Source organism: Octopus bimaculoides, chromosome 20, assembly GCF_046866305.1.
Source record: "Octopus bimaculoides isolate indiv1 chromosome 20, ASM4686630v1, whole genome shotgun sequence".
Lineage (NCBI taxonomy): Eukaryota > Metazoa > Mollusca > Cephalopoda > Octopoda > Octopodidae > Octopus > Octopus bimaculoides.
In genome coordinates, this window is record NC_142947.1 from 7,669,142 (window position 1) to 7,696,900 (window position 27,759).

At 37.6% G+C, this 27,759-nt stretch overlaps 1 protein-coding gene across 1 annotated transcript; it reads left to right on the forward strand.

Moving 5' to 3' along the window:
• Positions 1-4,013: 4,013 nt before the first annotated feature.
• LOC106869840 (salivary peroxidase/catechol oxidase) lies at positions 4,014-23,121 on the forward strand. The gene is made up of 14 exons (XM_014915741.3): positions 4,014-4,220; positions 10,794-10,957; positions 12,000-12,117; positions 12,675-12,883; positions 14,199-14,378; positions 14,741-14,783; positions 15,556-15,677; positions 16,200-16,301; positions 16,971-17,084; positions 17,487-17,952; positions 18,406-18,618; positions 19,046-19,212; positions 19,636-19,738; positions 20,753-23,121. The coding sequence occupies exons 1-14, from the start codon at positions 4,201-4,203 to the stop codon at positions 21,072-21,074; spliced, it is 2,343 nt and encodes a 780-aa protein (XP_014771227.1). The 5' UTR covers positions 4,014-4,200; the 3' UTR covers positions 21,075-23,121.
• Positions 23,122-27,759: the final 4,638 nt, after the last annotated feature.

Here is a 27,759-nt window from a genome sequence, read left to right on the forward strand (position 1 = left end):
CCTCCTCATCATCATCATCATCGTCATCACCATTTAACATTTCATGTTCCATGCTAGCATGGGTGGAATGGTACCCCAAGTGCTGGCCAGGCCGAAGCCTGCACCAGACTTATGCTTTTTTTTAATAATCTTTTCTTTTACTTGTGTCAGTCAATAGACTGCAGCCATGCTGGGGCACTGACTTGAAGAATTTTTTTTTAGTTGAATGAATCAACCCCAGTACTGATATTTTTTTTTTTTATAAACATGGTATTATTCCATTGATCTCTTTTATTGAACCACTATAGTAGAATAATAATAATTATTATTGTTATTATTATTATTATTATTATTATTATTATTATTATTATTATTTACAAATGCCATTGTTTTCGTTACAATCATTGTGGTTTTTGGATATGTCACGTTGTGTAGTGGCAACATTACAACAGTTAACAATAGTAACATTACAGCCTGAAAAACTTCAGGTCTTTCCTATTGACTTCCTCTGCCTGCCTTGTTTTTATCACTCCTTTAATTTGCATACAGATAACACTTTTACACCACACACAATCATGCACGTGCACACACACACACACACACACACACACACAAATATGCACACACACGCACATCTACACCACACAAGCGTAAATACATTGCCACTTGGCATGGTCATTCGATATCCTCAAAAAGGCAAATAGGAAACCCTCAAATCACACCCTTTCATCTTAGAACAGGACATGTCTGATAATGTATCTTTGAAGAAAAGTAAGTGTGAAGGGGCTGATAGAAAGAATGAAAGAATAACAGAGTCATACAAAATTTATATATACAATTATAAATAAGGGCAAAAGAAAAAATTTCTATGCCAATATGCTATTTATATATATATAGATATATATATATATAGATAGATAGATACACACACACATATATATATGATGTTTTAGTCTTGTCAGGGACTAAATAACTGCTTTAGTGGTGTGCATGATAAAATACATTCAGTAAAGAAAGATTTGGCATAAAAAATGGCATCCAGACCTTAAAGCCCTGCTCTAAAAAGAAGTACCCAAGAGACTTGAGACCTGTCACGTCTACCAAGAGCAGTAACTCCAAATAAGATCTGTATTGGATGATGATGATGCAATAAATTTACGCCAGCATGTGGATGTAAAATGATGTTGATGATGATGTATATGTATGTATATCTATATTCATATATATACATATATATATATATATATATATATATATATATATACATATATATATATATATATATATATATATAAATATAGATATTTATACATATGTATATAAATATATATATATATATATATATATGTCTATATATATATATATATATATAATGTCGATACACACACACACACACACATTTATTTATTTATGATGTCTGTATATTGAAACAACTGAATGAGAGCATCAAATCATTATATTGGAGTTGCTTTAGTGTCGCTTTTGTCAAACCATCATTGTTTTAGAGTCACGTTTGATAAACATATGCTGCGTTGTGAAGGGAATCCTGAATTTTCTCTTTCTTCCTCGCTTTCACTCCCTGTCTGTCTGTGTGTCTGTCTCTCATTTCTCTCTCCCTCTCTAGTATTAAATTTTCTCACCAAACAACTAACTTCCTTCTCTGTTGGAGCAGGTTTCTGTTCATAGAAACAACCTGTGTGTGTGTATGTGTACATACATTATGTCTCTGCACAAGTGTGTACATTTATGAGTACGTGTATGTGTGTATATATATGAGTATGTATGTATATGTGTGTATATATGTGCATGGATGTGTTTCATATATATATATATATATATATATATATACACACATATATATATACATATACACATGCACAAATATGTATATATACAGGGATTGGACAAAATAATGGAAACACCTTAAAATTTCAAACAAATTTATTTTAATATGAGGTAGGACCGCCTTTGGTAGTAATTACAGCTTGAATTCTATGAGGTATGGACTCGTACAAAGTTTGAATTGTTTCCAAAGGAATTTTTGTCCATTCTTCAGCTAAAACAGTCTCCAGTTCTTGTAGTGATGATGGTGGAGGATATCAACTCCTGACTTGTTTTTCTAAAATGCACCATAAATGTTCGATAATATTCAGATCTGGGGACTGTGGTGGCCAGATAAGATGTTCAACTTCCTAAAATATTCCTAGAATGTTCCTTGAGCCATTCAGTAACAACTTTAGCTGTGTGAATTGGTGCATTATCATCCTGAAAGATTGTGTTTCCCTCCGGAAACAGTTCCGCAACCATAGGATGAATTTGATCAGATAAAATGCTTAAATAGTCTTCACTATTAATTCTGCCATGAAAGGAAACCATTGGGCCAGTGGATTTCCAAGATATAGCCCCCAAGATCATTACAGATCCTCCTCCATGTTAAACAGTTGGAAAAAGGCAGTCTGGGTCAAATGCTTCTTTTGGCTGTCTCCACATGTATACTTGGCCGGTGGTCGGAAATACGATAAAAGATGACTTGTCCAAGAAAATAACATTCTTCCACTGCTCTAGGGACCAATTCTGTAGGTTTTTACTCCACTCTAAACGCTTTGCAATGTTTGTTTTTGAAAGTAGTGGTTTTCTGATTGCAGCCCTCCTGTGAAATCTGGCTTTGTGCAGCTCCCAGCGAACAGTTTTTGTGGAAACTGGGTTCTTGAGGTGGTCATTAAGCTCTGCAGTAATTTTGGGAGTTGTACTTTTGTGATCCTTTCACGTAAGTGTCCGATGATCCCTATCTGAAAGTTTTGGTTTTCTTCCAGAGTTTTGTTTTGATGAGGAGGTTTTTTCCCTCTTTCTCAAAGGCTGTCATTACTTTCAAGACAGTACTTCTTGATACGCCAAACATTTCGGCTATTTTCATTATGCTAGTGCCTGCCATACGAGCACTGACAATTTGACCTCTTTGAAAGTCCGATAGATCTGTCATTTTAACGAATTTTAATTACCTTTTTCTGATGATATCTGGAAAGAAACAACAATTTTAGCAAACCATTAGCAAACCAGGATCAATTGCACAACACCATAACAATTGAGTGGTCTGCTTATAAACCAGGTGATGTCCCACATCTCATGAAAACTAAGTTTCCCCAAATTGTGATGGTCTTTGTGTGTGTCTTGAGTGAGAGCAATGTCATACTGCCCCACATCTTTGAACTGGGATTTGGGGTCAATCCAGATGTCTGTGTGAAGCTGCTGGAGATTGTGGTCTAACTCTGACTGGAGAGGGTTGCTGGTGGAAGGCCATATGTGTAGTAGCAGGATTTGACTCCTTGCCATATCTCAGGAAAGAGTCGGAAGTGGTTGTTGGAGAAATCCTGACTTCACCAACTCCAATTTCTAACCTCCTAATTTCCCCAGTTGTAATCTCATGTATTTCTATGCATGGGGCCTGGTAGACAAAGAAACCAACCACTCTGTCTGCAAAACCAAGTTGAAGCTGGTGACCAAGTTTAAGGAGGTGTTTTCAGTTCTTCCCAGGGATGCAATGAGGAACACATGCGCCAGGTTTCAGAGCTGTCTTCAGGTCATGGTGGAAGCTACTTTGAGTAAAATGTTGTCTCCCAGCCATAATCTAGTTGATATTTTTTGATTTTTTGATGAGATATTGTATTTTCTTTTCTTTTTATGCAACCTGTCAAATTTAGACACTCAAAATATCAATTTTTCCCAAAATTTTGAAAGTAATTTTGCTCTTTTTAAAAATATTTCTCTCGCTTTCTCTAAGTATGTACCTGTCTCTCTGTCTGTTTATTTGTCTCTCTGTCTATCAGTCTCTGTTTACCTGCCTGTCGGCCTATCAATCTATCTATCTATCTATCTATCTATCTATCTATCTATCTATCTATCTATCAGTTTGTCCTCTTTTTCTCACCATTTTCACTCCTACTCTCCTCTCACTCTCTCATTGTCCAGTTATTTTATTCATTCCGCTCATTTTCTTATTGTCTCTCTTTATATTATTTCCATTGTCTTCTGTAGTCACACACACACTCACACACAGCCACACACACATACAGCTATATGTTCTCATGCATTGCCTCTGTATCGATATACACTTCCCTTACACTGTCACACAGACACCCCCTCACATCCACCTCACGTGTCTATATACATGTATAAATAGGAGCAAAAATCTCACTCTTTACGATTCATTAGACAAGTAAACAAATGGATACAAGAATGTTGAGGTAAGTCATTATTATTATTATTATTATTAGGAAAAATTTTCCTTGATATCTGCTACATTTGCACATTATCCACTGGAAGCTACCCAGATACTTAAGGTAGATAATGAATATGATGTTCTTAATACATTGGATGATTATATGAAATTGAGATGTGCTAGGACCCGACAGATTTAAGAAAAAAAACCAGGTGCACACATGAGCGCATGATAAAAATGCAATGAAGCTTTGAAATTGAAGGTGATAGTGTTCTTCATAAACTGCGCAATTAGGGTTATTCTCTATATTTCTTTTCAAGTATAATTTTCCTGGTATCATACCTATCAATGTTTCTGTTCCTTTCTTTGTTACCCTGAGTGCCTTATGATTACAGGTGTTGTAATGGTTTCCATTTTCAACATTTTGGTGGTCTCTATACCCAGGCATCTGTACCTCTGTATTTTACTGAGCTCTCTGACTGCAACATTTTTATCCGTGGAGACAGTCATATGAATTAGGAGATGAGTTTTATCAATATGCTTTTTAACTGTTATATCTAGGTTTATATCTGGTTATATCTGATAGTTAAATATCAGAAGATCGTGATATGACTAGTCTCAGGTGACTGGTCAGAGATAGTGTTCATATTTTTCTTATCAGTTATTATTATTATTATTATTATTATTATTATTATTATTATTATTATTATTAAGGTGGTGAGCTGGCAGAGTTGTTAGCGAGCCGGGCGAAATGCTTAGCGGTATTTCATCTGCTGCTATGTTCTGGGTTCAAATTCCGCCGAGGAATTACTTTCGGGGTCAATGAAATAAGTACCAGTTGAGTACCAGGGTCGATGTGAACAACTGTCCCCCTCTCTAGAAAATCCAGGCCTTGTGTCTGTAGTAGAAAGGATTATTATTATTATTATTATCATTATTATTATTGTTACATTTTAAAAAAGGATTGACGTAACTCTTCACAAAGGTAAACAGTCAAGACGAAGACTGCGATTCGATTGTAATAGATATTTTTATTGGTTGAACGATATTTCAACAGTAAGTCTGTCTTTGTCAAGTTCAAAATAAGAAGTGATAAAAATTCAAAATTATAGAAATTTAAAGTATGAATGAGAGCAACCAGCGTCCACACGTTGATGGAATGACATCATCAGTCTTTAAGGTTCAATTTTATAACAGGCGAAAAGAAAAAGACAGAAAAAAGAAGACAGAACTTGATAAAGACAGATTTACTGCTGAAATATCATTCAACCAATAAAGTATTTATTACAATTGAATCGCGCTCTTCATCTTGACTATTGTTATTATTATTATTATTATTATTATTATTATTATTATTATTATTATTATAATAAAGGTGGCAAACTGGCAGAATCATTACTATGCAAGACAAAATGCTTTGCAACATCTCTTCTGACTTTCTGTTCTGTTCTGAAATGGATGAAAGGCAAAGTCTTGACTTTGCCTTTCATCCATTTCAGGGTTGATGAAATATGTACCAGTTGAGAAGTGGGGTAGATGTAATCAACTTAACTCCTCTCCCGAAATTGCTGGCCTTGTGCCCAAATTAGAAAGAATTATTATTAATAGTAGTAGTAGTAGCAACAGTAGCTCCATACTGGCATGAGTAGGATGATTTGACAGAGAGCCAGTGAGCTGCAGGACTGCATCGAGTTCCATGCCAAAATGCAGCAATGCCATCTTTAGCATAGTTTCTGCAGATGGATGCCTTTCCTAAAGCCAACCGTTTTACAGAGTGTACTGGGTGCTTTTTGAGTGCCACCAGCATTTGCGGGGTTGCTGTATCACCAAATACTGTGTGTTTGGAAATAATCATGCCATTTTTTCTAACAATAACATTATATTTATTTGTTCACCATTTGGACTTTATCAGATAAAAACTGAGATTATTTCTATATTGTGTTTATCAAAATGAGAAAAGTGACACTGCAAGTGAGAGGTGTAAACTGCTATTTTTGGATTAAGTTCGTTAGCAAAAGTATTTTACCCTAATTGGAAGTGAATGACTTATCTGAGCCAAACACGAAATCTCATTCTAGATTCTCACATGGACAATTGTTGCCAGACACGTGAGAGATTAAAGTCACATGATTGTGTGGAAGTAGATGTGTGAAGAATAAATGGTGGCGCAAAGTTTGAGAAAATGTGGAGTGGTGAGGTGAGGGGTTCATACATCACTTTCAGGGAAAATTCTTCTCTTTATGTCTCACTACCTTTTCTTGTGTATAAGTTTATGTGTGTGTACATGAATGTGTCTATATGTGAAGATGTGTGGGTGAGAGTATTTACCTATGCATACGCATGTGTGTGTATTTAGCTCTCACTCTCTCTCAGTGTCTCATTGTCTGTCTCCCCACTATCACTCCATATATGTATATGTAATTGTGTGTGTATGTATGTGTGTCTATCTATCTGTCTGTCTGTCCATCTGTCCATTCGTCCACCCATATGTATGTATGTATGTATGTGAGTACATGTATGTGGTTTCTTAAGACTGTAGGATGTAATTTGAGAGAGATTTGAGAGAGAGATTGTCATGAAGAAAAAAAATTCTTGCTTAAGACAAAAAGATGTTAAAACACCACAGACAGCTAAGAGCACTTTCTACTGGACCAACGGAGGCAAGCATTTTGAATCCTTACTGCTCATCAGCACCAGATACCAAAAGACAGGCAACTCTGATGTAGCTAGAAAGTGAAGCTCCCTTTATAAGGAAACAGTCAATATTAGTGACTGATGCTATTAAGCTGGTATTTTGGAATATTAGTTAACATGAAATATTGTCAGAAGGCTTTAATTTAGATCACTTTAAAATAGAAGTTCTTGTATCATAGAACCATTGTCGTTGTTGTTGTTGTTGTCGTTATTAACATTGTCATGTCACCAAATACTTGTTAAGAATCAATTATACTATGTTTCCTAACAATAGCATTATATTTATTTGTTTGCCACGGGCCTTCTAAAATAAAAAATCAAGATTATTTCTGCATTATATCTATAAAAACAAGTCAGACTACACTGCAAGTGAGAGGTGTAAACTGCTATTTTTAGATTACGTTTCTTTGCTAAAGTATTTCACCTTAATTGGAAGTGAAAAACTTATCTGGGCCAAACACGAGATCTCATTAATGATTCTCACATGGACAATTGTTGCCAGACATGTGAGAGAATAAAGTCACATGGGTTGGTATTGTGTGGAAGTAGATTTGTGAAGAATTAATGCTGAAGCAAAGTGTGAGAAAATGTGGAGTGGTGAGGTGAGGGGTTCATACATCACTTTCAGGGAAAATTCTTCTCATTAAATCTCACTTCCTTTTCATAAGTCTACCTTGGTTATTGTGTATGTGTTTATGTATATGTGTATACAAGTCTTTGCATACTTGTTTGTGTGTTCTTATATATGTGTGAGAGACTGCACAAAGGAATCTATTTGACATATCTCTATAAAACAATCTCTCTCCCTCTCTTCCTCTCTCTCTCTCTCTCTCTCTCTCTCTCTCTCTCTCTCTCTCTCTCTCTCTCTCTGTATGCTTATATACATATACACATATATAAATAACAATTTATGTAAATATATATTTATACAGTCACACACAAACCACATATACACATATGTGGAATAGGTACAATGTATCGAATATTTTTTTTAGTTGTAGTCTTCCTGATTTTTATTCAGATATAATGAATATATACATGCATACACACATACATCATACATATATACATACATAGATACATAGATACATACATACATGCCTGCACACACACATATATATAGCTTTTCACTGCACAACCATGCCTGCGCCTTATATATATGTGTGTGTGTGTGTGTGTGTGTGTGTGTGTGTGTGTGTATGAAAGAGATGACAGAGGATTGATATATGTGGTGCATTGCTGTATTTGAGAAGACCCACCCACCACAACAGAATTGAGATCCTAAAACCTTGGGTCTGTGTAAAAAGCACTGGTGCTGGTGCCATTTAAAAAGCACCTGTGATGGTGCCACATAGAAAGCATCCAGCATACTTTGTGGAGTGGTTGGCATTAGGAAGGGCATCCAGCCGTAGAAACCAAGCCAAAACAGACCATGGAATCTGGTGCAGCCCTTAGCTTACAAGTCTTGGTTAAGCCATGCGACGCATCCCAGCATGGAAAACGGACGTTAAATGATGATGAGAATGATGATGATGATGGTGATGATGATGGTGATGATGATGATGATGATGATATATACACTGAACTATATGTATATATATATATATATATATATATATATATATATATACCCACTACACTCTCTGAGTGGTTGGCGTTAGGAAGGGCATCCAGCTGTAGAAACTCTGCCAAATTAGATTGGAGCCTGGTGTTGCCATCCGGTTTCACCAGTCCTCAGTCAAATCGTCCAACCCATGCTAGCATGGAAAGCGGACGTTAAACGATGATGATGATGATGATGATGATGATGATATATATATATATAGATATATATATATATAGATATATATATATATATAAGGAGAGAGAGAGATAGACAGCTATCCTATAACAATACTATGAGAATGGTATGTCTATAAAAAAATTAAAGAATCAGGAAAAACCTAAGAATTTTCCCAACAGCAAAAATATTTTATTTTAAATGAACTAAAAATAGTAACAACAACAGCAACAAGGAAATAAACAAATTTATAAAGAATAATAGAATAACAAACAGCATTAAAGTGCAACAATAAGAACAACAAAGGTGAAACAAGATATCACCATCATCATCATCATCATCATTGTTGTTGTTGTCGTTGTTGTTGTCATCATCGTCGTCATCATCACCACCACCACTACTGTCACCAGTACCACTGCTGCCACTGCCACTACCTCTACCACTGCCACCACCTCTACCACAGACACCACCTCTACCACTGCTACCACCTCTACCACTGCCACCACCTTTACCACTGCCACCACTTCTACCACAGCCACCACCTCTACCACTGCCACCACCTCTACCACTGCTACCACCTCTACCACTGCCACCACCTTTACCACTGCCACCACCTCTACCACAACCACCACCTCTACCACTGCCACCACCTCTACCACAGCCACCACCTCTACCACTGCTACCACCTCTACCACTGCCACCACCTTTACCACTGCCACCACCTCTACCACAGCCACCACCTCTACCACTGCCACCACCTCTACCACAGACACCACCTCTACCACTGCTACCACCTCTACCACTGCAACCACCTCTACCACTGCCACCACCTCTACCACAGCCACCACCTCTACCACTGCAACCACCTCTACCACTGCCACCACCTTTACCACTTCCACCACCTCTACCACTGCCACCACTTCTGCACTACCCTACCACCATCATTGCCACTGCTTTCCCCGTTGCTGCCTTTGTCACCACTGCCACTACCACCACCAGCAATACCGTTACAATTGAAGAAAACTTGTAAAACCAGTTTAAAGAGTCTATATACATATTTATATATATGCAATGAGCACCTATATAAATAAATTTAAGTCGCTGCAGCTTTCCTGTGCCCACCACCACCACCACCACCACCACTTCCACCTCTACCTGTCTACTCATTTCCGCCACTCCTGGCAACATGTGCACCGACATGTGATTTTGTCAAGCTGGACATAAGATTATGCTCATGTGACTCTGTCTCTTTTCCCATCCATTGTATGTACCCTACCCAAATGCCAACCAGCATGTGTACTGGCATGTGATTTGGTGTGGAAACATAACAGATGAGAGTGCTTGACTGATCTGCTTGAAATATCAGTCAAATCTCCCTCTGTCTCAAGGAACCCAAGACCACTTAACCCCTTTTGATACCAACTCGGCTGAAACCGGCTCTGGCTCTGTAGTACAAATGTCTTGTTTTCATAAGTTTTGAATTAAAATCTTCCACCAAACCTTTGTCACAATTTATGTTCCTAACACCAACTTAATGACAACTAAGTTATTTTACTTTGTTATATTCAAAACGAATTGAAAGAAACGCAGAGCATGTCAAAATAAATACGGTAATTAAAGGGTTAATGGAGTTAAGAGGTCTTGGGTTCCTTGTACATAGGGAAAAACACTTGATAGGCATAGGTGGAATGTTTTTGGTCTTAGCTTTGTTTGATCAGGAATGACCTGGGGGCGAAACAACAGCTACAACAACAACTACACATAAATCTGCGTCTGGTGCATTTTGTATTTGGTCTATATCCATGTATATCTACTTCATCTATTGCTATATACATACATACGTGCATACATGCATACATACATACATACATACATACATACATATGTACCTACATACATACATGTTGAGCTGAGGTCAGCAATGCCTGTGCAGAGTTTTAGGTCCAATAAAACTTGCACGACACCTCATAGACCCTCTCCACTCTATTGACATAATCTTCGTATCATACAAGGATGGTTGGGAATAACTGGATTGGAGGCAAAGTTGGTGGTGATGAGGTGTCAGAACCATAGGACAAAAAACTGAAAATAACAAACTAATTTAATCTTTCTTATATTTTCCAGACTGAAATTATTTGTGTTATTTATAACGGGAACAAGTTACCTTACTCTTGTGTCTGCCCTGTCAGTTGAAAAGAAATATGTGGACAAGACACTATTACAATCAACAGGGAAGGCTCACAGTGAAATTCAGGAAATCACAACATTACACGAATATGTCTCCGACCGTGAGTATTTCTTTTAGCTATTTTATATATTTTATATAAACTTTTCTCTTGGTGGTTGGAGAATTGGAAAGGCATTATTTAGAGACAACTTCTAAGTTCTAACTTCAAATCTTGTTAGAGTCAACTTTACGTATGATCATAATTATTTTATTGACCAACCAAGCACTGTTATTGTTTTAAGCAATTTCTTCATTGAAAGGATTGATCCTTTTGGGGTCTATAAGGGTTGATCCTTTCAGGGTCCATAAGGGTTGATCCTTTCAGGATCTATAAGGGTCGATCCTTTTGGGATCTATAAGAGTTGATCCTTTCAGGGTTTATAAAAGTTGATCCTTTCGGGGTCTATAAGAGTTGATCCTTTTGGGGGTCTATAAAAAAAGGTACCAGTTGAACATTGTAATTGACTTACCCCACCTCCATCAAAATTTTAGGCCTTGTGCCTATAATAGAAAGGATTATCATTTTTATTATTATTATTATTATTATTATTACCTTCATCATTGTGAAGGGTGTGATGAGAACGGGGAATTTATTTAATTAGTTATCCACTTCCACACAAAGTTCTCTCTCTGGATCTGAAACAAGCCACTATTGTAATTGAGGTTGTAGCTGATGTTGTTATAGTTGTTGTTGTTGATGTTATTGTTGTTTTTATTGTTATTGTTGTTGTATTGTTGTTGTACAGTGCCATGATTGGAATTATTCTGCTCCAACTTGGAACACGTAGCTCAGTGTAAGCATTTCATATACCTCCTCTCCCCCATCACTATCACCACTACTACTACTACTACTACCACCACCACCACCAAAACCACTAAAACCACCACCACCACCACTAACCACCACTACTACCACCACCATCACCACCACCACCACTAACCACCACCACCACCACCACCACCACTAACCACCACCACCACCACCACCACCACCACCACCACCACCACCACTACTACTACTACCACCACCACCAACACCACTGTTGCACAACACACTACCACCGACACTAGTACCTATACATCACTGTTTTTCTATACGACAGGCTTCAGTGAAATGTCTCTAAAATACCGAGATTCCATGACAGTTCTCTCCAAGAAAGGTTCTGATATTTCAGTGAAAGGGTTGATCTATGCTGCCACAGTCAGTCAGTTCTACAAGAAGTGAGTATCACCTGTTAGTCTCTGTCTGTCTGTCTGCTTGTTTGTTTGTCTGTCCGTCCATTCGTCCGTCTGATTTTTGCCTGTGTCTACTAGATCGTCTGTCTGTCTCTCTGTCTGTATGCATATACGTATGCATGCATGTATGTATTTGTATCTGTCTATCTGTCAGATTGTCTGTTTGTGCTTGTGTGTCTACTCGCCTGCATGTGTCTATCTAATTGTTTGCCTGTATCTGTTAGATTGTCTACGTGTCTGTGTATCTTTGTATCTGTCTGTATGTGTGTGTCTGTATCAAATTGTTTGTCTGCCTATCTAGCTTTCAGTGTCTGCCATGTGTCTTTCTGTCTCTCCTTCCTTTCTCCCCCTCCGTCTCTCATATCCTCCCCTCATTTACTCCAATTCCCATTTCACAAACTTCCTCTCACTTTCTCTTCTTCATTCCTCACACTCTCAATCTTTCTCCTGCACGTCATCAAACCAATCATCACTTTCCCATCATCCATCCTCTTCTCACCACCTAACTGGTCACTCCTTAATAATATTCTGTCCAACTTCAGTTTCAGTCGAAATGTTGCTGAAGAACTGATACGCTTTGTGAGCACTCCAGAGCTTTTGCAATACTCATGTCCTTTCCGTGAAGCAATTACCTGTGACAAGAACTCCATATATCGGACAGCTAGTGGTTCCTGCAACAATTTGAATTATCCTTACTGGGGCAAGAGTTACACACCACTGCTACGAATGAGGCCTCCATATTATGAAGATAGTGAGTATTAGTAACAAATATGATGATTAGTTGATCTAATTGGATATCTGGAAATTAAAATATCTGGGGATTAAGATATCTGTTGATTAGATTATCTGGATGTTAGGATTTTTGGAAATTTAAATTTGGGTGTCTGGATATTAGGTTATTTGTCAAGGGACAAAGATTTTCTAATAGGATAACTGAGGATTAGAGCATCAAAGGATGAAAACATCTGGAGAATTTGGACATCTGGACGTAAGTGAACCTGAGTATTAAGAACATCTGAGACATAAGTGAACCTGAAGGATTGGGTAATCTTGAGTTCAGGTAAGCTGAGAATTTAAGAAATCTGGCAAAGGTGCTACACAGTGGGTCTGACCCTGAAACCATGTACTTTGGAAGCAAATTTCTCAACCACAGACCACAACCATACATATATTAAAGTGGCTTCTAACATGCATAACGATGAATAAAGATGTTTTAATTAATTAACATCTCAGTCATCGTAAGGAGAAAGAATCCTTATGTTAATGACTAATTGATATAATTGTAGCCATAGTGAGAACTAAACATTATGTTAATTCTGGTCAAGAAAGGCAAAGAAGACAACCATAGAAGTTAAAATTAATTAAAGTTAATTAAATATAGAATCCAGTCTATGCATGTGTATGTGTGTTCATACAAATGCACATGCATGCACACACACATAAATATATATAAAAAATACTACACATGAATGCCTCATACTATGAGGGACTCTTAAAGTCAAAATTACCATAATAAATACAGTGTACTGAACACGAGGGAATGCAGCTCATTGAAACTGACCAGTCAGTACAGGGAATTCTTGATCAGTGTTTTGGGGTGACTATAGTCTCCATCAGTGTATATGTATACAATTATGTACTTTGGCTGCTGCATTAGAGCATTTTAGCTCTTATTTCTAGCATTCCCTCGCGTTCGGTACACAATATTTCTTATAGTAGTTTTGACTTTACAAGTCCCTCACAGCGTGAGGCATTTATGTGTAGTAATGCCCTTCATATAAATAAATATATTTAAAGGGAATGATTATAATTTTTCCCTTATGAGGTTTTTTTTCATGTTGACTACTTGATAAATTCTTATAAAGATTTCACCCTATCTTTAAATTTTAAATTATATATATATATATATATATATATATATATATATATATATATGATGATGATGATGATGATATATATATATATATATACATATATATACACCTACCTGTACACACACACACACGTATGTATTGCTACTTTAATATATTTCCTCATTTAACAATCTCTCTTTCTTGCTGTCATAGCTGTCTTTACACCCCGTAATATTAGTGTCCAGAACGCTGCATTACCCGGAGCAAGGGATATCAGTGTATATTTCCACCAGAAGATAGAAGATCCACTCATGGACCACGACACCACACACCTGGCTGCTGTGTTTGGAGAGTTCCTAATGAGAGACATTGCCTATGTCCCCACTATGCAAGGTATGTGGCGAGAAGATATTTCATTGCCCCCTTTCTTTTCACCATTACACCATCACACACACCCAACCAAACACCCCCACACGCACACACGAACACATGCACACAAATACACATGTACATACATGCACATACATATACACATACACACATATACAAATATACGCAGACATGTACACACATTCATAGATTTACACTCACTCATGTACATATGTATATGGATACCCAATCGCAGCTGTCCCACAAGTAGCACTGTTCTTACCGGCTGTATCCCACCTTACTTCAGTTGCAATTAATTATATATCTGATGATGTAGTAACGATGTTAAAAGTCGTAACTGATTCATTTTCTATTTTCTATTTCAGCATCAAGTGGCAAGAGATATGACTGTTGTAAATTTGGATACATGTAAGTAAAATATACACTTACATACATACATGTAAAAATATACACATTACATTCACACATACATACATGAATGCATTCCTACACACATGTGTATAATATGATTTATATTTCGATAGTATCAGTCTCTTGCTACTTTGAGTCTCACTTGTAGATGCACTATACACCTAGAAGTGAAACTCAGAGTAGCAAGAGACTGGCTTGACCAAAATAGAATCATCATCATCATCATCATTATTATTATATTTTAACATCTGTTTTCCATGATGGTGTTCCAACAGTTATCACTAAATATGCATACTTATATATATATATATATATATATATATATATATATATATATATATATATATATATATATACATTGTGTAATGGGTAAATTGTCGCAGTTTTGTATTATTAAATTTGTGCATGTGCATTGTTTGTTTTTGATTTTGCTAACTATACAGTATAGTAGGGTCAGTTGGGCACCATCATGTATATTTATGTATAATCTTTTTTAGAAATGGCAAATCTTGAAACAAATAAAGCTATAAACAATAGCATGAAAATATTAGGTTGAAAAACCCTTTTAGACAGAGAAAGTTGAAGGCAGCCTATGGGACTTGAATCCACATCTCCTGTAAACACGACAGGCATTCTGCCATTGGACTTTTTCTATCCAAAGGGGTTTTAATGCAATAATTGCAGAGGATGTAACTGTATTGAATATATGAATTAGCTTCATAGTATTTTAGCAAACTCACTGTTTAATCTCGATATTTTTATTCCTCAGGTCAGGTCACATGTGCATGCCCATTCAAATGTGTAAAGTCGACCCCTTCTTTACACCCTACAATAGGAAGTGTTTGTCATTTGCTCGCTCAGCCACATCTCCTCCACTTAATTGCAAACTTGGTAAGTCTTGTTTTCCTACAAATCTGAAGATCTGTTTTATTCTGAAGTCAACAATTTTTGTAAAACTATAGAAGGATGTCCACATTAGCAAAGAAAATGTCCAGCTGGTGGTGGTCACCCTGTTGATGACACAAGTCGTTAATGATTAAGGCATACCTCAAATAATTGATAGATTCAGAAGTGAAGTTCAACATCCCCAGTTTGATCTGGTAACTTGAGTTGAAGAAGGATGGTCAGTACTGAAGCATCTTTACGGGTCTGTAGGCCCTTTCAGACTGGTTAGAAAGGCAAAGTCGACCTCAGATGAAAAACCGCTAAGCATTTCGCCTGGCATGCTAACAATTCTGCCATCTCATTGCTCTTCTCCCAGATATAATGGCATCATAACATAACTGTATTCTAGTTAATGATGTTGTCATGGTGTTGTAATAGTGTCGTGGGGGTGTTGTAGTGATATTGTAAGGGCTTGGCAGTGGCGTTTCACTACTATCACATTAACACCATCATGTTTTTCTCTTCAAGGTCCCCGAGAACAACTTAACCAAAACACTCACTACATCGATGTCTCACAAATCTATGGCTCAGATGAGGCAACCACAAAATCACTGAGGACAATGGTTGCAGGTCAGTTGGTTTTTTTTATTTCTTCCTAATTTACTTCTAGCAGCAGTAGTAGTAGTAGTAGTGAAGGCATGTGGCTTAGTGGTAAGGGTATTCAGCTCATGATCATAAGGTCATGGGTTCAATTCCCAGCAATGTGTTGTATCCTTAAGCGAGACACTTTATTTCATGTTGCTCCAGTCCATTCAGCTGGCAAAAATGAGTAGTACCTGTATTTCAAAGGGCCAGCGATATCACACTCTGTGTCACACTGAATCTCCCTGAGAACTACGTTAGGGGTACACGTGTCTGTGGAGTGTTCAGCCACTGGAATGTTAATTTCATGAGCAGACTGTTTCATTTACTGGATCAACTGGAACCTTTGCCTTTGTAACTGACAAAGTGCCAGTAGGTAGTAGTAGTGGTTGTAGTAGTGGTACAACCACTACTGCTGCTATTACTGCTGTTGTTGTTGATGTAAATATTACAACTATTGTTACCACATCCGTAAACACTATTACCATTACCAACACCACCACCACTAATACTATCACTTCCATCACTAACACCCTACCACAATCTCTAATATCCTACACCACTAATACCCCCGCCACCACCACCACTAACACACTATCACCACCAATATACCACCACCACCACCACCATTCAAACAAGTCTCTCTCTAATCACCAGGTAAGATGAAGACCTCTGACATAGGTGATGGAATGATGCCTTTGGATCTGTTCAATGTTGCCAACTGTAAACTGAAGAATGTCAATGGGAATATCACTTACTGTTTCACAGGAGGTAAGAACTTTTGTCTTTCTCTAATCATAAGGTCAGAGGTGAAAGGTTGAACATGTTTGAGAAGCATTAATTCAAATGAGACGCTCTATCCTTGAGTGCTGGGGTCTCCAACCATCAGGTTGTGGGCTAATATTGAGCAGCAGATTATTTGGTCCCAGGACACACAGAAAGAATAAATTTTAAAATTTTACTTCTATTTTATTGCCTTCTGTTTTATTGCCTATGTTAATGTCTGTCTGTGTGTATGTGTTTATCTACATATATACATGAATACATATATGTATGTATGTATGTATGTATGTATGTATGCAGACACACATACATTTATATTATGTACCATTTGATTCTGCTTAACTCTTAATTAAATATGTCTCTCTTTCTCTTTTCTCATCCTTCATTAAGGCGATGATCGTCTGAATGAGAACCCATTGATCTTGTCTCTACATGCTGTATTCCTCCGTGAACACAACCGTATTGCCACACATCTGTCAAGCATGCACCCAACATGGGATGATGAGAAAATCTTCCAGGAGAGTCGTCGTATTGTTATTGCCGAGATGCAACACATCACATACAATGAGTACTTGCCATACATTTTAGGTCCACAGCTGATGGCCAAACATGATCTGAATGTCCAAAACAGTGGCTATACAAGCTATGATAGTCAAGTAAGCGCTGGTATATATAATGTCTTCTCCGTAGCTGCTGGTCTATATTCCACTTCGATGATAAGATCAAACTTCACCATTGACACCTATCACAAATTGAGTTCTACATTCTTGCGTGCAGACATGTTCTACCGCAATGAGGATGTTGCTAGTAAAATCATTAAAGGAATGCTCACAGACTCCAGCCAAACAGTTGATCGGTAATTTGACTTAAAACATACTCATCAATACCATCATATTTCATAATTGTTGTAGAGGCCACATTTTCTGCAGTTCCTTTTCCCACAAGTCATGCTTTCCACAAACTTCTTTCCCACAGACTCCTTTTCCACAGACTTCTTTCCCACAGACTCCTTTCCTACATTTTCCGCAGATTGTACATCCTACAATTTCTTTTATCATAGACCACATAGTTCTCTTCACCATTGGCCATAATTTCCACAGTATCTTTACTGCTGGCCACCTTTCCCACAACCTCACTGGCCACATTTTCCACTGACCCCTTTACCATAAGTCACACTTTCTACAGTTCGCTTTTGCCACAGCTTGGCCATAAATATCACACCTATCTGCACCAACAGAAACTCCATGTGGTTACTCAATTTACAAATCACAGTGAACATATCAGTTAATAACCCTTTTGTCTATTTTAGATATGTAACAGATGAATTGACCAACAAATACTTAGAAAGTTTTCCTGGAACAGGGATTGATCTCGCTGCTGATCACATCCAACGAGGACGGGACCATGGTATCATGTCGTACCCAATGTGGACCATCAAGACTGGGGAGCCACGTTGGTCAAATTTCAAATCTTTGACAAACCATTCGACAGACAATCAAGCCCGCCTTTCACAGATTTATAGGTGAGTTTCATCTTGATTCTTTCCACTGTAGTGGTGGCCTTGGAACAGCAGTAGCAAAAGGAGTAGTAATAGTAGAAGTAGTAGTACTAATGGTAGGGGTTGTAGAAGTGGTAGTGGTAGGGTAGTATATATATATATATATATATATATATATATATATATATATATATATATATATATATATATATATATATATATACAGGGGGTCCACAAGGTCCAGGTACATGGAGTAAATAAAATCATAACATAGACAATTAAATATAAGAAACAATAATTTCTTAAAGTATGTGTTAATCCCAATGTACCCAGACTTTGTGGACACCCTGTGTATATATATATATATATATCTGTATATGTATATACATATATCTATATGTACACACATACACACACACATATATAATTTATATTTTTGTTTATTCAACAGGAATATCTATGACATTGATTTGTGGACTGCTGGAATTTCTGAGATTCCTGTCTTAGGTGGGAAAGTTGGTCCCACATTTGGCAACATCATTGCTAAGCAGTTCGAGGTTCTGAAAAATGGAGACCGATTTTGGTATGAAAACAACGACAAGGGAGCATTTAGCAGAGGTAATTTTTTAATTAATTTCTGTTTTTATAATCATTATCATAATCATCATCGTCATCATTATTGTCATCATCATTATCAACAATATCATCATCATCATCATCACTGTTTTAACCTTTGGTGTACATGAAATTCAACATCATCCCAACCCATCACCTGGTGTCATCTCAATAAGGTTTTACACCTTAACTGTGTGGCCAGGACAAGGACAAAACTGACCCAAGGGCAAAACAGCCACATGTTCACATGGTTTCAATTTCTATTTCCCCCTGTTGATATGTGAATATATATTATTCTCTAAATGTTCCTGCATGATTGTATGCCATACTTTTTGTTGTCATTGCCACTGTGTATTATGTTAGTGATATCTCCCTGTGATGACAGTGTCTATGATATTCTGAGAGATCACTAATTCTATTTTTCAGTCCAACTCCAGGAAATCAGGAAAGTTTCACTCACGGAAATCTTATGTCGAAACACACGCATAACAGAAATTCAGAAGAACAGTTTTGTTGCAGCAAGCGAAAGGTATGTTAGCAACATATTCATCACCATCACCATCAACATCACAATACACATTATTAGCAGTCTTCTTATCATTGGCAACATTATTATTATGCTGCTTCTGCTGCTGCTGCTGACGATGATAGTGGTGATGGTCATCATCGCTGTCGTCGTCGTCATCACCACCATCATTGTTGTCATCATCGTCATCGTAATCATCATCATTTAACATCCTTTTTCCATACTGGCATGGGTTGGAAGGTTTGATAAGAAGAGATGAGGTTCTATGTCTGTATGATTTCTACAGCTGGACGCCTTTCCTGATGCCAACCACTTAACAGAGTGTACAAGGTGCTTTTCACATGCCACCAGCACTGGTGAGGTTGCCAAGAACCAGCAAGATAAGAGCCCTCGACTGAGCAGGGTACAGACAGGAGGAATAAGAAACTATGATAGAGGGAGAGCAGCAGGTGTCTTGCTGAAGAGGTGAATACATGGTTAGCCCACCTGGAAAGCTATATACATAAATATATGTATATGTATATATGTGTGTGTATATATATATATATATATATATATATAAAGAATTAAATAATGAGGGTAGAAATTGATATTAATCAATTAAAACCAGTGGCTTAGCATATTTAAAAAATCCAATTTAAGGCGATTTGACATCTACCGTTAGCATATTAGGAGTCCACTTTGGTAGTCATTCATCTTAATTTTGTATGTAATATATATACCTATGCATATATATATATATATATATATATATATATATATATATATATATATATAAAGAGAGAAGTGGGGTAAGAAGATAAGGCAATAATATTTTCATTTACCTTGGTGTAAAGTTTAAATTTAACATTTATGCTTTTTGTCAACATCTCACATCTATGTTTAGTGCTTACATTGTGTCTATATTTCACATCTATATTTCATGTCTATAACATGTCTAAAGTTCATACAAAGATAATTAGATAATTAATACCAAACTGTTTCTTTCTTATTTTTTTTTCTTTTTCATTTACACAGCAACCCATTGGTAAAATGTGGGACCCTGGCAAAAATAGATCTATGCAAATGGGGCCCCCCAAGTCACTGGCTTGCATGGGGCAGCTGGAGTTTGTGTTACCAAGGGACAAAACTTCGACGGCGCATCTGTCAGAACAACTCAAAGATTGTTTGTCCATGTCAAGGTTCTTCAATGGAAATCCGTCCATGTCAAAACCGGTATGTACCACCAGTACAGCAAAAACAACATCAACAACCAACACAACAGCCCACAGAAAGAGTTATGCAACAAACCACCAAAGTATTCTTATCTCACCGGCCAGCACCTGTGATGGTAGCTTGAGCAACACTTTCATGGGTTTTCTCATCTCGAAAGATTGACTTTTTAAAATACATATTAAATCAAAGTTTTGTTTTAGCTGAAGGTGACCAAAGAAGGCAAGGCTATCAGCTGCCTCAGTATTGTGTAACCGACTGTTGGTTATCAACACTCTTGGCCTTGCTGTCACAACAGAAGCTAGAGATAAAACGAAAATCTCTTTGTCATGAGACTAGAAATATGTTTAAATATATTTACAAGTATCAAATCTAATTTAATTTAATGAATATTTATCTATTTTTGTGATTTAAAAAATTTTTTGCTTGTTCTGGTAAAATGATAGAGTAACTTCATTAATGTGGAAAATTAAAAAGAATTGAAAGACTATCAAGATGGCTACTCAGTTGACAATACTTATCACTTGCTGCTCTCAATGACTTCTCCATATTTGGGCAAAAAGATCTAAATCAAAAACTGTTTAGATGCTGTGAAGCCTAACTAGATTTCAAAATATTCCTGAACTGGAATTAGAATTGTTATTATTAAGAATGTCAGAGAAGTAAATATCCCAGAACCAATTTTATGGTGACATGACAGTGACGACGATGACGACGATGATATTGATGGTGAGATAATGGAAAGGAAATGAATAGCATTGTATCTCTAAATGACTCTAAATGAATGTTAAATGAATGCTAAGTTGGTTAGATAATGTTAAGTTTGTAGATGAATGTTAGATGTCCATGTGATGAATATTAAAGATTAAAATGACATGAACACTACACATATAATGTATATATACATATGTGTGTATGTATGTGTGTGTGTGTAGATACCTCTGAAATAGATACATATTTCTTGACCTATTTTTAGGTTTGGAGACTTAAAATTGGTGGGTTACATGTAATAATTTTTCTGTAAAACCACAATAGAACATTAATAAACATAGCCTCATCTAAAGACAAAATGATTAAGAACAAATTTTGTAGACTAGTGGTAGGCTAGATGATTTAAGTTCTTATTTGTATAAAGTATTCTTTCATTAAGCTTTCAGAAAGTGCAGAATACATTTATCTAAATTTAAGGTAATATCCAGAAAAAATAGTTAAACTGAAGATTGTATAAATTAACCATAGTCCTTAAGTATATTTCATTAAATAATTTTATGAGGTGTTTTTTTGTAAGATACCTAGTCCATGATCATTTATATTGTCCAGGACCGTAAGTCTGTCATCATTATGTAAACCTCTTTGTAAGGTAGGCGATCTTTTATACAAAGAGTCTAAAATATAGATTCCAATAATTTTGCATAATTCAACCCCATTGTGAGATCCCATGCAAACACCAAACAATTTGTTTTCATTTTTTTAACCAATAGAAAAAATTTATGGTGAGCATAAAAAGACCAAAAACAGTCTCCATGATCTTAATATTAGATTCATTATATGATAGAATGCTGTTGGTGAAAGTAAATGCTTTGAGCAGAAGGGGTTTAGAGAATTTTACATTATCATATTTGGTGAATTTGAAGTGTTGCTTGACATTAATACTACACAGTCATTTCATTATAAATGAAATATTATTCTATAATGAAAATTGTGGACCAATACTATGTATAGGGATACTAGAGATATTTACTTGTGATCTTTAAGTGTAATGTATGGTCTGCATAGATTTAAATATTTTACTATGATGAAGATAATGGCAATTTCTTTGTTTGGAAGGTTTATGAACTGAATGCGTTTGTGCCAGAGTCTTTGTAAATGTTAGTCATGTTAGATAATAGCTTGTTATTTATATTTCTGTCAATGCCATAAAGAATTTCTTTGTCTTGTCCAATCATACATAGAGTGTGTCTAAAGACTTTTGAAAACTGTCATGAATTTTCCTGAAGTTGATTATTTTTACCAATATGTAAAGTTTGTTTTAAATGGTTCCAGTTCCTTGTTTGTAAGATGTTTCTTTGTTCAAACTCCTAATTTATTATTTGTATGGATTCTCAGTATAACTTTGTCAAAACAATATGCTTCTTAACTGATTTGAATAAAAAAAAAACTTTCTGATTTCTAAATTAGATGTTTTAGGTAGTGTTTTTGTAAAGGAATGGAGATATTTTTGGTGGAAAAATTTAATACTTACTGTTCCATAACCGACTGCTTTTTCTCCATCTGCCTACAATACACACCACACCACACACACACACACACACACACACACACACTCACGTTTTTATATATTTAAATATAGAGGAAGCTCAATTGCCTTGCTAAAGATTGAGCCTTCAATTTTGCTTAAGTCACATTCTGCAAAAATATAAACCATATATCACAAATGTGGGATATATATAAATATATATATATATATATATATATATATATATATATATATATATATATATATACACACACAGACATAAGAATTTGTTTATATGTATTTATCTATATGTGTATGCGTGTTTGTCTATTTATCAGTTGTAACATTTCAATGGTTTCCATGAAAGAAAAGGACCTGTTGTACATATTGTATCATCTAATAAACGCATTTTTATCAAAGTCAAACAGATGTTTTTCTCCAGTTTTTGTTGTTATTTTCTATGTAGCATGTTTGTTGTGTTTATAAGGAGGGTGGTTGTGGTCAGAGGAGGTGATCAGAGGAGGTGAAGAAGAGAGGAGTGAGATGAAAAGAAAGGAAGAAAGAGTGGTTCTATTGCATTAAACAAGGGAATTTATTGTATCTGACTGTGGATGCAAAGCCATGACAATATGGTCATGTCAGTTGATATCAGTGGAATCCTCATAAGGGCAAATGGAGGATATATTAGTATAGCGATGTAATATTGCATCGAATGTTGAGCAATCGCTTGGAAAAAGTATGGCGAAGTGGAGGACGGAACTGACAGCATATGGAAGAAGTTTAGGGACAATAGAAATCAGAAGAGGCATCTTCCGAGAGGACTACCTGTTCCCACTGATCTTTGTACCACTAACACTGATTCTGAGGAAAGCAAAGGCTGGGTATGTATTCAAGAGCCCCCAACAAAAAGTCAACCACTTGTTATTCATGGACGACCTCAAACTTTATGGTAAAGATGAATCCCAAGTCAGTTCCCTCGCTGATACTGTGTATACTTACAGTGCTGAAATCAGAAAGGAGTTCAAACTGAAAAATGTGGTGTGTTAGTCTTGAAGAGAGGCAAAATCAAATATATGGACGGACTAGCGATACCATTGGGGGAGGTTATGAAGCAGATAGAAGAGACAGGCTGTAAGTACTTGGGGATATTGGAAATGGATAAATTGATGGAGAAAGAAATGACAGAAAAATTTAAGGTAGAGTACTTGCGCAGACTGAGACTGATCCTTAAGTCGAAATTAAACGGATAGAATAAGATTGAAGCTATCAACACCTGGGCGGTTTCACTACTTAGATATGGAGTAGGGGTAATGGCATGGACAGTAGACGAACTAAGCAGCTTAGACAGAAAAACAAGGAAAAAAATGTCACAGAACTACTTTTATTGGAAGTAAGAAGGTCAGACTTGTGTAGGATGGAAGATTGCAAAGATAAAGCACTGTACAAAGACTTGAGAATGAATGAAACTGAAAATAGGTGGATAAAGAAAAAAATGCATAGACAATTTCGTAGGGATGTTGAAGATAAGACAGACAAAGAAAAAAGATGGTTATAGATGACTAAACGTGATTTAAAACCGGAAACGGAGGCTCCCAATCTGTGCTGCCCAAGAGCAAGCATTAAGAACCAATTGCATCAGAAATTGATAAGTACAGAAGTTGTGGACAAAATGGCGAAACTGTATGGCATATTACCAGTCAATGTACGCCACTAACCCAGAAAGAATATAAGAGATGTCATCACAATATAGCAAGGATTGTCCATTGGACGCTTTGCAACAAGTATGGACTTGACAGAGCAAAAGAGTGGTACGAACATAAATCCGAAAGCATCATCGAAAATGATAATGCAAAGATCCTATGGGATTTTATGATTCAGTGCGACCATGATATGGGGAATAGGAAACCAGACATAGTGTTAATTGAGAAAGAAAACAAACGATACTGGATCATAGATATAGCATGCCCAGTGTGGATTTATCGAAATCGAAGCTCATTAACCGGATCCCTAAGGGAGCTCGGGATAGCTTTACTTGCGTGCTCTCCAGCTTGTTGAAAAACGTATGTTTATCCAACAATGCGTCCGACTGGCAGAAACTGTATCTGTTCCTTCGCATCTCTCCCCACGTGCACGATGTGAAATCGGGCTCCCTTACATCTTCTCTCAAGCAACAGTTCCAGCTATTTGAGTCCACCCCGACCATTTCTCACTTTAATTTGACATCGAACACGGTACCTACCGGTAGGCAACCGATTCGCCTCAAGCGCGCAGTCAATGCCAAATTCCGTGAATTTGACATAAAACGGGCTGTCCGTCTCCTTTCTTCTCTATCCTCTATCGCTCCGTGTGACTCTGAGTCTCTTAGACGTTTGAAAGAGAAGCACCCACTGGCACTCCCTGATAATCAACTAAACTGGCCTTAGGCTAGTCTTCACCTCTGATAACAGATGGTTATCAGATGCGGGAATTGTTGGCCTTTGGCCTTATAGGAAAGTTGGTTTTACATCATTAGATGTATACCTGACTTTCCTATATGAAATTAAGAATATAACGGAACGCTGAACTCCAGACTATCAACTTAAACAACATTTATTCAGGTGGTAAATATATACATCTTTAGCTCTTGTTTGTTGTTACAGCTTCCCTGTGTGTGAGCATAGTTGTTGGGACGTTGTTATGTAGATGTGAGCGAGCTGTCTAGCGTAAGTTCGAAAGATGTAGAAAGACAGCTAAACACGTCTATGCTCATTCGCTGGCCAGCAAGAAAGAGACTGTCTCCAGAGTTGGAATGTTGGAGACACTGCTTGACACGTCCATGCTCATGGCCGGCCGACCGAGAAAGAGAGAGATCAAAGCGGGAAAGCTTGGTATGTTGAATCCCACGCATGCGTGAGACTACGCATGCGCCGGCGTTACTACAGCCTCAACATATCAAGGATGGTACCTCCTTGTCGGCCAGTGACGCTGGACTTGAGCTCTTGGAGAATTTTACTCAGTTTCTGAGCCAGTTCTCTTCAGTGAATGTCCTCCCTTATATCCGCCCACTATTCTTCGGTGTAAAATTATTCGGTTTCACTAAACCCAACGGAGACCTGCGTCCCATTGCGGTCGGCTGCACCCTTCGCCGTCTCACTGCAAAGGTGTGCTTACAATCGGTCTCTAACTTATTGGAAGAGGAATTTTCCCCCACCTAGGTAGGAGTGGGCACCAAATTGGGATGTGAAGCTGCTGCCCACGCTACCAGAGTCTATGCCAACTTGCCCTCCTTGTCATCCAAGGTCATCTTCAAACTTGACCTTAAGAATGCCTTCAACTCGATCAGCTGCGATGCTGTCTCCAGCTCAGTAAGAGAGAAGGTCCCACAACTGTACCACCTTGCATGGCAGGCTTATCGGGAGCCCTCCTATCTCTCTTTCGGTGACCAAATCATCACCTCCACCTCAGGAGTTCAGGAGGGCGACCCACTCGGTTCGTACTGGGCATTAATGACATCACGAAGATAGGGGTCGAGCTAGACCTCAACGTCTAGTATCTCGACGATGCTTGTTTGGTGGGGTGGGGGACCTCCGGACAGGGTTCTCGCCATTGCAACAATGGTGGTTGGGGAGCTTGGTCGCCGGGGTCTTCCAGAAAACAGCTCCGAATGTGAGCGCTGGATCCTCAGCCACCCGACTCCTCACCATCAACCAACTACTAACTTTTTGTAGAGTCCTTCCCTTCCATTGCAGTCCCTCCCCCATCGGCTTGGTGCTCCCTAGGAGCCCCAATCACTAACCTTGCCTTTGAGTCCATCTTCCAGTCGAAGGTGGCTGCCCTTGAGCAATTGCTGAAAAATACTGAAGCTATCGAGCCCCATCAAGGTTTTTTCATACTGAGGAATTACCTCTCGATCTCTAAGCTTCTATATTTACTCAGAGCCAGCTCATCTTATCGATTCCTATCATGCCTCCAACGCTTGGAGAACCTAATCTTTGAGAGACTCGAATGCTTAGTCAATGTCAGACTCACTCCAACATCCCGCAATCAGGCTGCATTGCCCAAACGATTTGGAGGTCTTGGTTTTCGTAAGTGTTCGTCCCTCTTTCTTCTTTGCTTCCTTTCCTCCACCCACGCCTGCTTCACCTGGGTGAGCAACATCCTCTCCTCTCCAACACGGACCAATTCCCACAGGGAGTTGGATGAAGCTCTCCAACACTGGAGAGAATTGGGCTTGTCTGCTCCTGAGAAGGTGGACGACTGTCGGAGTCAGAGAGCTTGGGACAACATAATTTTGAAGACCACCTTCGACTCCCTCTTCAGCCAGTCGGACCAGTTTTCAAAGTGCTGCTTACTGTCTCCTAGTGCCAAATACTCAGGTAACTGGATTGATGCCATCCCCGTGGCTAATGTTGGTGGCCTACTCAGCTTGGACGAACTTCGTGTCTCCATTGCCCTCAGAGTGGGAGCTGACGTATGCACGTGCTTGATTTGTCGTTGTGGCAGGCTCATCGACTCCATAGACTTCCACGACCTTTCTTGCCGCCTGAATGCTGGTTGCTTCGCGCGTCATACGGAGTTGAACCTGATACTCAAGAAG